The sequence below is a fragment of the Tachypleus tridentatus genome, chromosome 13, assembly GCF_004210375.1.
Source record: "Tachypleus tridentatus isolate NWPU-2018 chromosome 13, ASM421037v1, whole genome shotgun sequence".
Taxonomy (NCBI): Eukaryota; Metazoa; Arthropoda; class Merostomata; order Xiphosura; family Limulidae; genus Tachypleus; species Tachypleus tridentatus.
In genome coordinates, this window is record NC_134837.1 from 213,225,179 (window position 1) to 213,239,244 (window position 14,066).

Genomic DNA, 14,066 nt, shown 5'->3' on the forward strand with positions numbered 1-14,066 from the left:
TAGCTTCCGACGCCTATAGCACATTGATTATAGCTAACCAGTAATAATCCTCTTCTGTTTTTGCGTGTTGCATTCATACGAATCATGCGAGACGATAGAATGTTCACCAAAATTTGCTTAACAACAATATTGTCAATCAATTGTATTACGTACGCACCTAGTACACTGTTGATTCTCACGCTCAAGAATCTTCTACAAATTTAGATAACAGACAGGACTTGCGCAATAAACAGTCAAGAATAAACGTCACGTGCAAAAAAGGAAAACTATACAGAAACAAGCGTAGGCACTGAAATAAACGTATAACAGTAGATCTATAACAAACACAAATATCCACAATGATATACCCACCACGGGTATCGAAGCCCGGTTTCTAGCATTGTAAGTTTCTAGACATACCACTTTGCCACTGAGGGGCATTATGGAGTTTCAAATTGAGGAATTAAAAATATCAACTCTCTAATGGATATCTACAAGAATTCATACGATTAATATGGCATAAGGTGTTTTCATTGTAAATTAAAAGGATATTTTGCCAGAAACTATAGACAAAAGCCTTAAAGAAGTGCAAACAACCTAGGAAGGATGACAGAAAAAATACAATGCTATAAGTGTGGAAAATGTGGACATTACATCCAAGATTGTGATAAACCAACTATTGCTGAAAACACCAACGAAATGTTATCCTGATGACGAGAATACTCTATGTGCACCAATTAAGATAAAGGGTGCATTATTTCAGGAAACCAACCGAAGAGTTAACAGAATCGTTGATGGAAATATTTCCAACAGGATGGACACCAATTATTTTGTGACTACTACTGTTCTTTCTGATCTGATCAGGACAAATGGGAAAGTGCTTTCATAGATGAAGTGAAAAGATGGATTGATGTAAACAGCAAGTGGTCAAAGGTTACAGTAAAAGGTAAGTTAGAAATCATTGTTATTGTGAGAAGTAAGTTTATGTATGTATATTTTTCTTGTAGCAAAGCCACATTAGGCAATCTGCTGTGGTCACTGAGGATAATCGAACTCCTGATTTTAGCATTGTAAATCCGTAGACTTACCGTATTGTGGGAAGCCTTTCTACAATACGTGAGAAAGAATGCATATTGGTTATAGACCTTATGAGGATACGCAAATATGGAGTTAACTTTATTTCGTACATGTTCACATTTTATAGCAAGGAATTCCCCTATGTGCTAAGTGGCGTTTAAAAATCAGAGATTAAACTTCAGTGACAACAAGAATGAATGCAGAATATAATAAAAATAACCAACCACGAGTACAACAGAGAAAGACGGGGAGTCCAAGATCATCCATTGTGATCGTCTTTGGAACTAAGTTGGTATTAGGATGACCAACTGGTCAGTTTTAAAGCATACTTTGTCAGAAAGTAAATGAACCTGCTGAATACAGTTCATAGCACGAGGTTTATATGGAGGTTACAGGATGGAAGTGTCATCAGATTCTCTTGAGCATTTGCCTGAAGAAAACTGAACTCACCTATTGAAAAGATGGCAGGTGGTGACACAGGACCAGAAGGTATCCCATCTTCTTACTGTAAACCATAGAAAATGAACACACAAATAAGATTTATTGAATGAACAGTTTAAGAGTATTAAGTGGACAAAGAAAAATATTTTAATTAATTTATTAACTTTTGGACTGCACTTCATTTTACCTGTTCGATTATTAACGGATGTAATCGGTACACGCCTTACACAGAAAGTAAGGGATATTTCATGAATTACAAGGGAACATTTTGTAACATTTCTCACAATTCCCTTTTCTCCAAAGTTTGAACATTACAAAACTTGAGTACATGGATTATTTATTATTAAGTTAATTACTCTATTATGCATAGCGATTTTGTTAGTCAGTCAGTAAGTCTCAAACTTGTGTAAACTTAGTGTCATTTGATGAGAGGCCTGGCATGGCCAGGTGGTTAAGGCGTTCGACTTGTAATTCGAGTGTCGCGAGTTCGAATCCCCATCACACCAAACATGTTCGCCCTTTCAGCCGTGGGACGTTATAATGTGACGGTCAATTCCAGTATTCGTTGGTAAAAGAATAGCCTAAGATTTGACAGGTGGTGCTACCTTCTCTCCAGTCTTACACTGCTAAATTAGGGACGGTTAGCGCAGATAGCCCTCGAGTAGCTTTGCGCGAAATTCAAAACAAACCAAACCAATCATTTGATGAGTATGTGGCCTAGCGTCTGGAACCTTCCTCAGTGTCAGAACAATTTCCGTATTACAAAACATGAGTTAGGCTCGAACAGATGAAGTAGTTGTTGTCGTTGTATTCAATGAATTATTAACAGGCCCCTCACGAGCCAGTGAGGGAAATTTTTGTTGGAGGGAAAAACTACCCGATCCGTTTTTTTTTAATTTGAACTGAATTTTTTTTGGCAAGTTTATTGGCTAAAATGAAAACATTTCCAACACTCTTTTAGTGTTGGAGCTAGAAAGGTGATTTCAAGTGGCAAGATCACTCGTCAGCACATCACGGGCTTAACTGCTAAGCACAAGAAGCATGGGCGTCTCTAAATGACAAGCAGTGATATTCAGGAACCATTTATCATGAATTCGTAGATTTTGTACAGTAAGCAGAGTACAATATTATATCTGTAGCTGCTTTCAAAGCGTTTCTATCTGCTTATCCTACTGCTGACTATCGTGATGCTTCGATCTTCCTTACCAAATCGCAGGTGAAATCGTTCGTATCTCGATTGTAAACTAAACATTGGCATTAGGTTGGCAATTGCTTGATTAATAATGGTGAGAAAATCTCTTAAAACAATTAGTTATAACTCTTATAAATGTGAAATAAAATATATAACTAAGTTCTAATCTGTTGTTCTAGAAAGTTTCGTTGAATAAGCTCCAGTTACTTTAAGGTAAAAATAAAGTTTTTCACGTATCTGTACGAAGCTCTTATATTTCATGAAATTGTTAACAGATGACACCACTTTCATAGTGTAACGTTATATCATTGAGAAAGTTGTGAATCACATATATAAGTGTTACTACACACAGAACTGATAAACTGTGCTCTACCCACAATAGGTATTGAAACCCTGGTTTTAGCGTTATAAGCTTTCAAACTTGCTATTTGGGAGGGGTCAATATATATATGTTAATAGAGGTCGTTAGGTACCATTAATAAAATAAATTTCTCGATAATAATCACAGATTTATTTAATGAATAAATCGTTAGTTACACAAGTTTAACACTAAAGCATAGTGAAAAATCAAGTTATTACTACTGTAGCTTAATTATTTACGATTTCGTGTCAAATGTGCTGGAAGCTACAAATACTGCTGTGCCATTGGAAGCCGCAAGCAATCTAAATAAACGTTCACAGATACAAATGAACTAAGAACTATAGGTCAGTTAGAACTATTGGTCAACTATAGGTCAGTTAGAACAATTAGTCAACTATAGGTCAGTTAGAACTATTGGTCAACTATAGGTCAGTTAGAACTACTGGTCAATTATAGGTTAGTTAGAAGTATTGGTCAACTATATTCTCATATTCTGGCTTATTTTTTCTCTATCACACCCACATGTACACTCGTATCAAACACAGTTTGTGTAACTCCTTAACTATGTAGTATTTAAACGTGATTCTATATAAATTATAGGTATATTAGAACAAACTTTGGATATCTTCAGCTTGGATGCTTTGTTGGTTTTTGTTATTAAACAAAACTGTGCAAGCAGTAAGTGTCCAGTTTTTAGATCAGATAAATTGGTAAAACACATACAGGAAGAACAATCAATGGGTAAATGGACAAAAAAGATTCATATATTAGAAATACTAATAAAGATAACATATATTACACTTGTCCACTTCTACTAAAAAAAAAGTTTTTCGTCACAACAAACATGCTCGCCCTTTCAGCCGTGGAAGCGTTATAATGTGACGAACAGTCCCACTATTTGTTAGTAAAAGAGTAGCCCAACAGTTGGCGGTGGATGGCGATGACTAGCTGCCTTCCCTCTACTCTTACGCTACTAAATTAGGGATGGCTAACGCAGATAGCCCTCGAGTAGCTTTGCGTGAAATTCAAAACAAACCCACTTCTCTGAAACATCATGACATGAAACTTAAATGCAGGAACGTGAGAGGCAATTTCCAAGTTTTACTCTTTTACTGTATGTTGTAAAGTAATAACACAATTCAGTGCGAAACAATCTACTTCAATTTCACTTCAGGCAAATCGAAGAGTTTCCGAAAGGCTACAAACATTGCTCTAGCCTCCAAATTAAATCTCAGATACCATTACTGCTGGGCCTGGCATGGCCAAGCGTGTTGAGGCGTTCGACTCGTAATTCGAAGGGCCCGGGTTCGAATCTCGGTCGCACCAAACATGCTCGCCCTTTTAGCCATGGTCAATCCCCCTATTCGTTGGTAAAAGAGTAGCCTAAGAGTTGGCGGTGGGTGTTGACGAAGGCAGCTATTCTTCCCTCTAGTCTTACACTGCTAAATTAGGGACGGCTAGCGCAGATAGCTCTCGAGTAGCTTTGCGCGAAATTCAAAATAAACAATAAGTAAAGCATTACTGCTTAAATATATTATTGTGTTATTATTGAATTTTCACTTTAAACAAATTCAAGAGCTTCAAAAATTAAACCTCAAATGGTTTTATTGCTTAAATGCATTCTGTTTTCACTTTTTTTTGTAACTCGTGTGCTCAAGAGTTAAAAATCTCAGTTTCATGGTATCTATAATGTACTACCAATTTTGTGAAACGATAGTGAACACTCCCGCCAGTGGCGGCGCTAGGATATTTTCGTTGAGGGGGGGGGGGATGGGGGCTGTGGAGGGGCTTCCCAAAATGCCATCATATGAAGTAGAGATGGTAAATTATAATAATGTAAATACCAAGGTACATTTCAGAAAGGTGTGCTATTTTGAACTGCGTTTTCAATGCAGTTTTCATTGGAAACTCATACTCTGATTAATAATTCGTTATTACAAATTAGAAATAATCTGTTTATAAAAATATGCATATATGTAAAAGAGGAAGCTCACCTAAATTCCACCCAAGATAATACATAATAATAAAGAAAATCAAGATTAGCTTAGATTGAACATTTAATATACCATTAAGAGTAAAGCTACCAATCAATAGAAATAGAACATAAAGACATAGTTTATATAGCAAAAACGAATTATCCCATGTGAAGTTAATACACTCTGAGGAAAAGTAAGGTCACTATCAGGCTAACTATCTTTCATCATGTTGTGTTTATAGTCAATATTACTTCAAAACAATGCACCTGTTCTCGTGATTGGCAGCAAATTTTGGATGCCTGATACACAATGCAAAATGATCTCACAGAGGACACAACATCGGCTAAATGCTTCATAGTTTTGACCTATACACAATACACTTATACATGCATGCTATGTTTTACTTTTCAATAAAAGATAAATGAAATTAATGGGTAAATACCTGTGAAACTTTTGGTTTATCAAGTAAAATCCCTGATGATCTCTTGTAACTTGAAATCAACGTGGTTGTCTAATCGTCGTCAAAGTTCAATATAGAATGACATTACACAGAGAGCGGCAACACAGCGCATGAGTTTCAGTGCATTCAGTACGTTGCTATGGGACGCATGACACATACTTCCATCTTAATGAAGACGTTGAGTTTTACAGATCTATGTCTCTTTGGTGTTAATTGTTAAGCAACAACGACGATTGTGTTTTCCATATTTTATTAATATAGGTAGGTAACAATATTGGGGGCTGAGGGGGCTTGGCTCATTGGGTGGCTCAAGCCCCCCTTGGCGCTGCCACTGACTCCCGCCAGGGGCTAAGTAGTAAGCCTGAAAATTTATAACACTAAAAACCAGTTTCGATACCTGCAGTGGGCAGAGCACAGACAGCCCATGATGTAGCTATGTATTTAACAGTGAAGGAAACTAGTATAGTTACTTTACTAAAATATTATAAATCACCCTACTATTGTTTTTTTTCAATCTTGGAAGGGCCTGGCATGGCCAAGCGCGTAAGGCGTGCGACTCGTAATCCGAGGGTCGCGGGTTCGAGCCCGCGTCGCGCTAAACATACTCGCCCTCCCAGCCGTGGGGGCGTATAATGTGACGGTCAATCCCACTATTCGTTGGTAAAAGAGTAGCCCAAGAGTTGGCGGTGGGTGGTGATGACTAGCTGCCTTCCCTCTAGTTTTACACTGCTAAATTAGGGACGGCTAGCACAGATAGCCCTCGAGTAGCTTTGTGCGAAATTCCAAAAACCAAAACAATCAATCTTGGAGGCAAAATGTAAAAAAAAAATTGCGTTTGTGATTTCTTTAATGTTGTAAAATGCATTTCATAATTATCCTCATATTCTTTTACATGCATATTGGTCGCTCGATCAAAGAAAAAGCCAATACATTCGTAACAGCCTGTTATCAGTGATGTACGATTGTGATTACATAGATATCAATAGAAAAATATAATATATTACCCTGTGGCAAGTCGTATTTTGTAATGTAGTTCGTATAACTGGGACATTATCCCCCGGTGAGACAGCGGTAAGTCTACGGGATAATAACGCTGAAATCCCCGCGGTGTACAAAGCCGATAGATAGCTCATTGTGAATTTAGAAACCATGAGTGTTTGAGTATTTGTCTTATGCCTGATTTCGTTGATTTGAATATTTTTCTAGTTTGATTTTGTCATTTATGTAATCTCTTTTTTTATTGTTGCGATATCTTATATTTTTATCTGTGTGTTGATTCTTCATTTATTTGTTTTTGAATGGAGTACCACAATATGTTTTGTCAAGATTGTACTACGATGCTACATATTGCTATGCAGTAGTACATAGGAAATAGGTTTTACTTTTTATTTGTTTAGTATAGTATAAAACCGGTAGGTGGGAAAAGTCAACCATATATAAACGTACAATTTATGCCACACCCTCAAATCGCAAAATCATGTCTGTTGGCACTGAAATTTGATCCCTGAAAACTACACTTGCTGTTTTGATATAAGTAATAGCATTCCATAAATTTTTGGTATGCGAAGAAAACAAAACAAAAAACGTCTTGACATCCGAGATGCAACGAGATTTAAACAAAATGTCTGAAAATGAAAGTGACACGAGGGTTGTTTATGTTGATACATTTTTACCTTTTTTTTTGTAAATTTACACTCAAATGTTTACCTTGATGCAATTCATAAAAAAATATTATCTACTAATTTGTATTTCATTATTTCAGAACTACTTATTTTTGTATGAACAAACGCAAACCAACAGTTTTCGATGCGTTGAGAAGTACAACGCACAAAATAATAAACAACGCCATCTTGTCCTGGCTTTCCAGATTGGGATGTTTACTTCATAAACATGACTATAATGTTCTTTCCTGTCAGGACAGGAAGCTTGAATTAAAACATAATATAGTATGAGTCAGGGTTAATGCTTGTGTAAAATTTAAACAAAGTTTTAAAACTTATTTATAGACGAACATACGTATATAGGCCATACTACACAGCTTCCTGGTATAGATTGTCTGTATGGCCATGATGAAATGATGGGGGTTTCAATAATAAATAATCTAACACGTCATTACGTTTATTTCTCTATGGTTTAATTTAAAACTACTTGATTAAATGAGTGCAAAAAGTAGCCAGTGTTAGAATACTGTTTTCAAACGCAGGCGCAGATACTTAGCATATTTAGGTAACCTCATAATACATATTAGGACTTATTTATTTTGAAAGATTATTAAAAAAAAACTTCTATAGGTAAGAGTTCAACATGTCCTAATATGGTAATGGAAAACTGGAACATAACACTCAGTCTATATAAACTCAAAATAACATAGAGCAGCCATATAATTCAATCAAATATGCTTCATTTTAGGAAACTATACTCTAAATTTATTTTAATAAAACTAAAGTTATTAATTCGTCTGAAAGCATATGAAGGAAGTGTTATCTCAGGCTACGTTATTTGCTGTTCAAAACTAATTGTATTTTGCAAGTCATTGTACTTTCACTGAACAAAAACAAGCAAAAAAAAAAAAACACACGAGAGAACACAACAACGAAAACAACAGAAGCGTTCTGCTTTCTGTCTAGACGCCAGTGATTTTCGATTTTCCAACGACACAGTGAGTCTGGTTTTATCAGATTACCCCATCGTTTTTAGGTAGATAGATGTGAAAAAACAGATAAACAACATTAATCGACTATCTGAAATAAGGAGGTTATGCAAACACATTTGTGTGTATGTATATATGTAATACATTTTTTCGCATCTTGCATCATTGCCAGTGTAATGGATATATGTGCCAGAGGCCGGAATTAATGATTAATAACTATTATGCTAATAATACAAGGTTGGAAAAACATGCTATTAGGCTTATGTTAAAATCGCAAATATGTAACAGTTCCTTATTTTCTTCTATTTTTCCCACTTTGCGTTACTGATGTCATTATTATTGGTACCGCCGTTTTGTTTTTAGAAGGGGACCAGTACATAAAATACGTGCGTTTAAAGTATGAAATTTTTATACATATAATGTAGTAATAGAAATGTGCTTTCAATTACTTCAGGCGTTTCAGAATTTTACGAAACCAAAAATTTGTTGTTGAAGAGACGACATTTCAATTAATTTTTCTACTATATTGTCCGCGTGAACGGTATTGTCCGCACTTGTAAAACTTTCTTCCAAAGAAATACAGTGAAATATATATATATATATTTTTTTTTTTTTTCAGGTTTTGAAGCACCAGCAAATCGTATTTTATACAACAACTTGTCCCGGCGTTAGTTATGCGTCAAAACTCCGAGTTTTAACTACAGATATTAAAATTTTCACAGAAGTACCATTGGCCAGTGCTCAGTGTGAGTATTTTTATGGCAAAAATACTCCCTTTCAAGTCTGCTCTTTGTAATAACCGCATACAAATTATTTATTAGTAAGATGCAGTAAAATATAATCATTTGACATGGATGGTGGATTGCGCAGGTGGCAGGAAAAGGTCTTGTCTGTCGTTAGATATTTTAATTCGCTATATCCCTACCATTTGTTACAGAATATTTTGACGTAGAGAAGTTGAGTGCTTTCTGAAAGCTGAGTATTTACGTTAAACGAATTATAAGATATCATACCTTCACAACAGTGCTATTATTCTGTTATTATCTACCGTTAATACGACGCCAAAAACTGATGTTTCATTGCGTGCGTATTACAATGTTTACGCCAGCTTAAGCTTTATAGCTTATTCTGATCGGATGTTATTGTTATTTTATTTATACTTAGCAGTAATGAAGAGTTCGTATCACACTATCAGTATTAAGAATTATCTATGTAATCTCAAATTTACATAAAATTAAAACATTCACTTTATTAACCAAACTTTTCGGAATTTCTCGCAATTTTTGTTCAAGACAAACAAATTGATAATGATTCAATATATGGTTTCGTCATGTTTAACTTCCTTTGGTTGTTTCGTTTGCATACGTGAGCAAGATAGTAACAGATAATTAGACGCACAGGATTCTGGTGTTTGTTTTAGTTGTAGTACAGTCTAAGCTTAGTCAATTCCAGACACAAACCAGACGGCGAAATGACTGTGTATGTCTGCGCAAATGTCTGCGCAAGTGGGAACGATGGCGATGGACGATCTGTGGATGTGAGAGGATGTTTGAGTAGATGAAAAATTTTATCGCGTTCATGAGTGAACCAAGGCTTTTCGCGTTCTCGAGCAAAACAACAAATCTCTTGAGGAGTCGAGAGTTTGCTCGAGATGCTATTTTGTCTTGGTTTATTCGGTAAGCATCGTTTTATAAATTAATATGTGGGTAACGCCTCGTGCCTTATATGTTCCTGACATTACTACTATCTTATTAGGCTTAGTCTTACTGTGGTGACGTGGTGTGACATAGAACCGTATCGGGACTGTCTGCTTGATGCTGTTCGTGTTTATCGAGTACTGAAGTAGGCTATACTAAAACTAGAAATACATAGAGTATAAGAAATGCTAAGTTATACTTTAGTCATTTCATAAATTATTTAATGGAAGGAAGTTTACAGGTCGGAATCCTGGTTGGTGTGTATCGGCAAGTAGATTTTCGTATAGCCACTAGTGCAAGTTGTGATACTTACTAGTAGTAGTGTTATTACTAGTATTAGAATTACAGTTATTGTCACTAAAAGCTTAATATTTTAATTAGTATCAACACCTGGGCTTATTTTTGTTTTGTTTGGAAGTAAGTAACTTGCTGTCACCGGAAGTGTAAAGTACAATTTCACTCTATCTCTTAGTGTGTAACGTTAGGAATCATTCTCTGGAATGTGTGCAGTTTAACAAAATAGAATACCAACGCTGTACAGGGTTAATTGAATTAACAGTAGTAATAGCAGAAAACTTTTAAGTAAACGTCAGCTGTAATAAAAAATTCATTGTTGAATATCACAACCAGAACGACATTACTGTAATACTGTAACTTATAAGTGATAAAGTAAAACGTGTTAAAAACTACATGTGTATGCCTAGTTACTACTAATTGTATTTTTGGTATATAAAATCTGCCATACACATTAATGTTAGTGGCATTGTAATCTTTTGTAAGGTATGAAATACCAAATGTTACTGACTTGCTACTGAAGTAATTATGTGATTAACAGATTAATCAAGATATTAATTCATTCAGAAATAACTAGAAAACGTGATGGAACATATCTCCTAGTCCTATATGTGTGTGTATATATATATATATATTGGTACTGTGGTTTTTGTAATAACTTCTAGGTTTTTATCAAAACTGTTGTTAGCTTTTTCACATATGTGACTATAAAGAGATTTCATCCAACTACCTAAAGTGAATAACACCAGAGTTAAAAAGCTATAACTGGATTAAAACTTTTAATCCAGCTGAAAATGATATCTCATGTACAAGGGAGATTCACTGTTTTGTTTTTTTAATTGTGATCTCTTACACCACTTTATGGACTACATTTATCCAAGATACAAACAAATTATATTGATAAGAATGATGATTCTTCAAAAAGGAGTTTATTATCCATTCAGGAATGAACTTTGAGACACTATTATTTCTTCTCAGGTATATATAATTATTTATATTCATTTGGAAGAAAAAAAGACCATCAAAATAATTTGAATTTTTATTATATGACAATAAGTAATTACAGTTGCACCAAAAAAAAATCTGTCTTAACTTTCCTTCAGATATTATAAATGCTATTTAGTTTATTTATAAAGACATTTCTTATATGAATAGTATTTAATAAATCTTTGACCAGAGTTGATATTTTAAAAAGAAAAATGCTAGTGATAGTATATATTTCATTCATTCTGCTGCTATGTCAAAGGTAATATTTATTGTTTCAGCAATGTTATTTCTTTTTCTGTTAGGATTACAACTCAGGGTATGCTGAAAAATGTTTAAGCAGTTTATTTTATTTTATTTTTTTATTATCTGTTTGGTTTGATAAATGATTTAGACAGGATATGTATGTATAGCAAAACATTAGAATGTTTACTTTATTTCTCTGTCAAGTTATAATTAAAATCCATGACAAGTTCAACATAAATATTAGTGCATCATTATATAAGTCTTTCAGCTGAGATCAGTTGTGAGGAAAAGAGAATTCTTGATGTTGTTTCCAGGAATTTTAAATTCAAAATCAAGAAGGGTACTGTAATCATTTATAATACTGGAGAGGCTTTTGGAATGATCTGGTGGTTCCAAGAAAGATAACAATATTGAAAGGAGTGCAGAGATAGGCTATTAAAATAATATCTAGTTAAAGTAACTTGAGCTTTGAAAAGAGGCATAATGTTTTTCTTTTACTCATTTTATTTGAAGTTGTATGAAATAAATTGTAGTGAATTGATTCAAGTGTTCAAAATTATTAGAGATTTGGTAGCTCTTTGTCATGTGTTGGTATGCCTGTTAAATACTCTTGTGGGAACTCTGAGACCAGTTTAATAAATAAAATTGGTGTCTTATATGACTGCTAATTTTTAAACTATTAAAAAGTCCCATTACAAAAATAAAAAAACCAACAACTATAAGACATGAAATCATTAAGAATGTTTCTGGAAATGCTTGATAATTGGTAAAAAAGAAAGAAGTCAAAATTACAAGTTGCAGAATTCTGGATTGGCCCATGAAAGTTACTTGCTTACATGACAGACATGTTTCAGTGAAGAGGGGTAACCTATACAAGTTCAGATTTCTTTACAGTGAAATGTATGGTCAAGATGCTATCTATCAAAGTTATACAAGAAAACAAGATGTTTGTATCCTACTTCAAATAATTAAATTCTTTATCCACTGAAAGTACGAAGTATTTTTTGTAATTACTACTGTGTTTTAGTTTTCTTCCTTTTTAATTTTGTATGTCAGTGTGGAGGGTTTTTTTTGCTAATCTCTCTCTTCCCATGTGTTATCTTGATCTTGGTTGGAACTCCTGGGGGTGTTCTTTTGTCTAACTCAGTTAGATAATTCTTCCAGTTTTTGATCTCATTAAAATCAACCCTTTTTGTACAGAGTGGAGTGGGGGTGTGTGCATTTATGATATTTGCAAAGATATATTTAACATGTTTTACTGCTTACCTAGCCTTTTTTCATCCCAAAGCATTTGGAAATGCAACTAACAAGGGTGTTCCTCATAATTGGTAGATTAGTTTACAATGATCCTTTGCTTTGGTTCTTGCTTTAAATTTCAATTGGAATACTTAACTTGGTTACAGTATCTATGGGTATAGCTTCAATAGTACTATATGGCTTTTGTTTTTAGTGTTTTATTTTGTCAACTTTCTAATTTGGCTTGATATTCAAAACAAGTCTTTACAGAACCAGGATTTTTGGTGGACTTCACTTGACATGTGGTTTTTAACCAAGTATTTTGTGCCTGTTACTCTGTTTTGGGACATTCATTTGAGTATCTTCGGTTATTTGTACAATAAAGAGCCATTAGGTTCTTCAAGTACTTGTGCTCCTTTGTTAGTAACTTATCCATTCTGTTTCACAATATTGTCCACAAACAGCTTCTAGACCAAAATATTGTTGATATTCTAGTCAAGAATGTTTCTAAAGTAGTTTGGACTGATTATTAAAGATGAATTCTTATCATTTTCTCATATGCAAGTGAATGGATGGCTTGTGCCTTATGATAGATTTGTTAAGATTAAATCAGTATCTTGTTCTAACCTTGTAGAAATATGTTTTTTCAAGATCTGTGTTTCATTCATTGAATTCTAGAAGTCTTAAGTCCCATTTCTGTCTTATCTGAATTCTATTTCTTTAGGTTAATCATAAATTCCATACTTTAGTGTGTATCATTATTACTTTGTTTACTTTTAACTATTGTATATTTGTTGCTATACCAGAGGTTTATTCTTTTATTAAAGCTTGAACTTATTGTCTGTTTTTCTCACAATAATGTGGTTCTGTGTCTGGTGAAGATTTTTTTTTAAAAATGTTCCTATGGGATGAACTGTGCGTTCCTTCTGTATGCATGACTTAATAGTTGGGGTGCTTGAGTTGCAACCTGTTGGTCATGGGTTTGAATTCCTATCCCACCATACATGCTCAGTCTTTCAGCCATGGTGTGACGGTGAATCCCATTATTCTTTAGTAAAAGAGTAACTCAAAAGTAGGAGCTGGGTGTTAATGACTAACTATCTTCCCTCTAGTTTTTCATTGCTAAATTAAAAAATGGCTAGCACCAATAGTCCTTGTGTAGCTTAGCACAAGATTTCAAACAAACTAAATCTTTCTGCATATATTTTTATGGGCCAATGTCAGATGTATTGAAATGCCTGTACAAAAAATAACAGCACTGTTCAACTTTTCCTTCATGTTTATGAGGAATTTTCAAGTTTTGTTTTGAAAATATGTTTTTATTTTTTTGGAATCATAATTATGTGAAGTAATTTCCTGGAATTATGAGTTTTTGTTTGTGTGAAGTTAAGCACAAAGCTACGCAGTGGGCTATCTGTGCTCTGCCCACCACAGGTATCAAAACCTGGTTTCTAGCAGTGTAAGTCCATAGAC

At 34.3% G+C, this 14,066-nt stretch overlaps 1 protein-coding gene and 1 long non-coding RNA gene across 9 annotated transcripts in view; one reads left to right on the forward strand and one right to left on the reverse strand.

Moving 5' to 3' along the window:
* Positions 1–14,066, reverse strand: part of LOC143237819 (uncharacterized) — a 94,478-nt gene that overhangs the window by 23,046 nt on the left and 57,366 nt on the right. Inside the window, exon 2 of the long non-coding RNA XR_013020280.1 lies at positions 1,507–1,561. This is a non-coding gene — a long non-coding RNA (uncharacterized LOC143237819). The remainder of the gene's footprint in view (positions 1–1,506; positions 1,562–14,066) is intronic.
* Positions 9,585–14,066, forward strand: part of LOC143237817 (uncharacterized) — a 111,409-nt gene continuing 106,927 nt past the window's right edge. For 4 of the 8 annotated variants that reach the window (XM_076477447.1, XM_076477449.1, XM_076477443.1 and 1 more), the window contains exon 1: positions 9,587–9,812. Coding sequence is in view for 4 of the 8 variants with exons in the window: in XM_076477443.1 (XP_076333558.1) it covers positions 9,788–9,812 (25 nt within the window). In the remaining 4 variants the exon portion in view is untranslated. Of the gene's footprint in view, positions 9,813–9,867; positions 9,979–14,066 lie in introns of those variants that run through there. The other 4 variants (XM_076477445.1, XM_076477446.1, XM_076477451.1 and 1 more) reach the window with 3 other exon arrangements.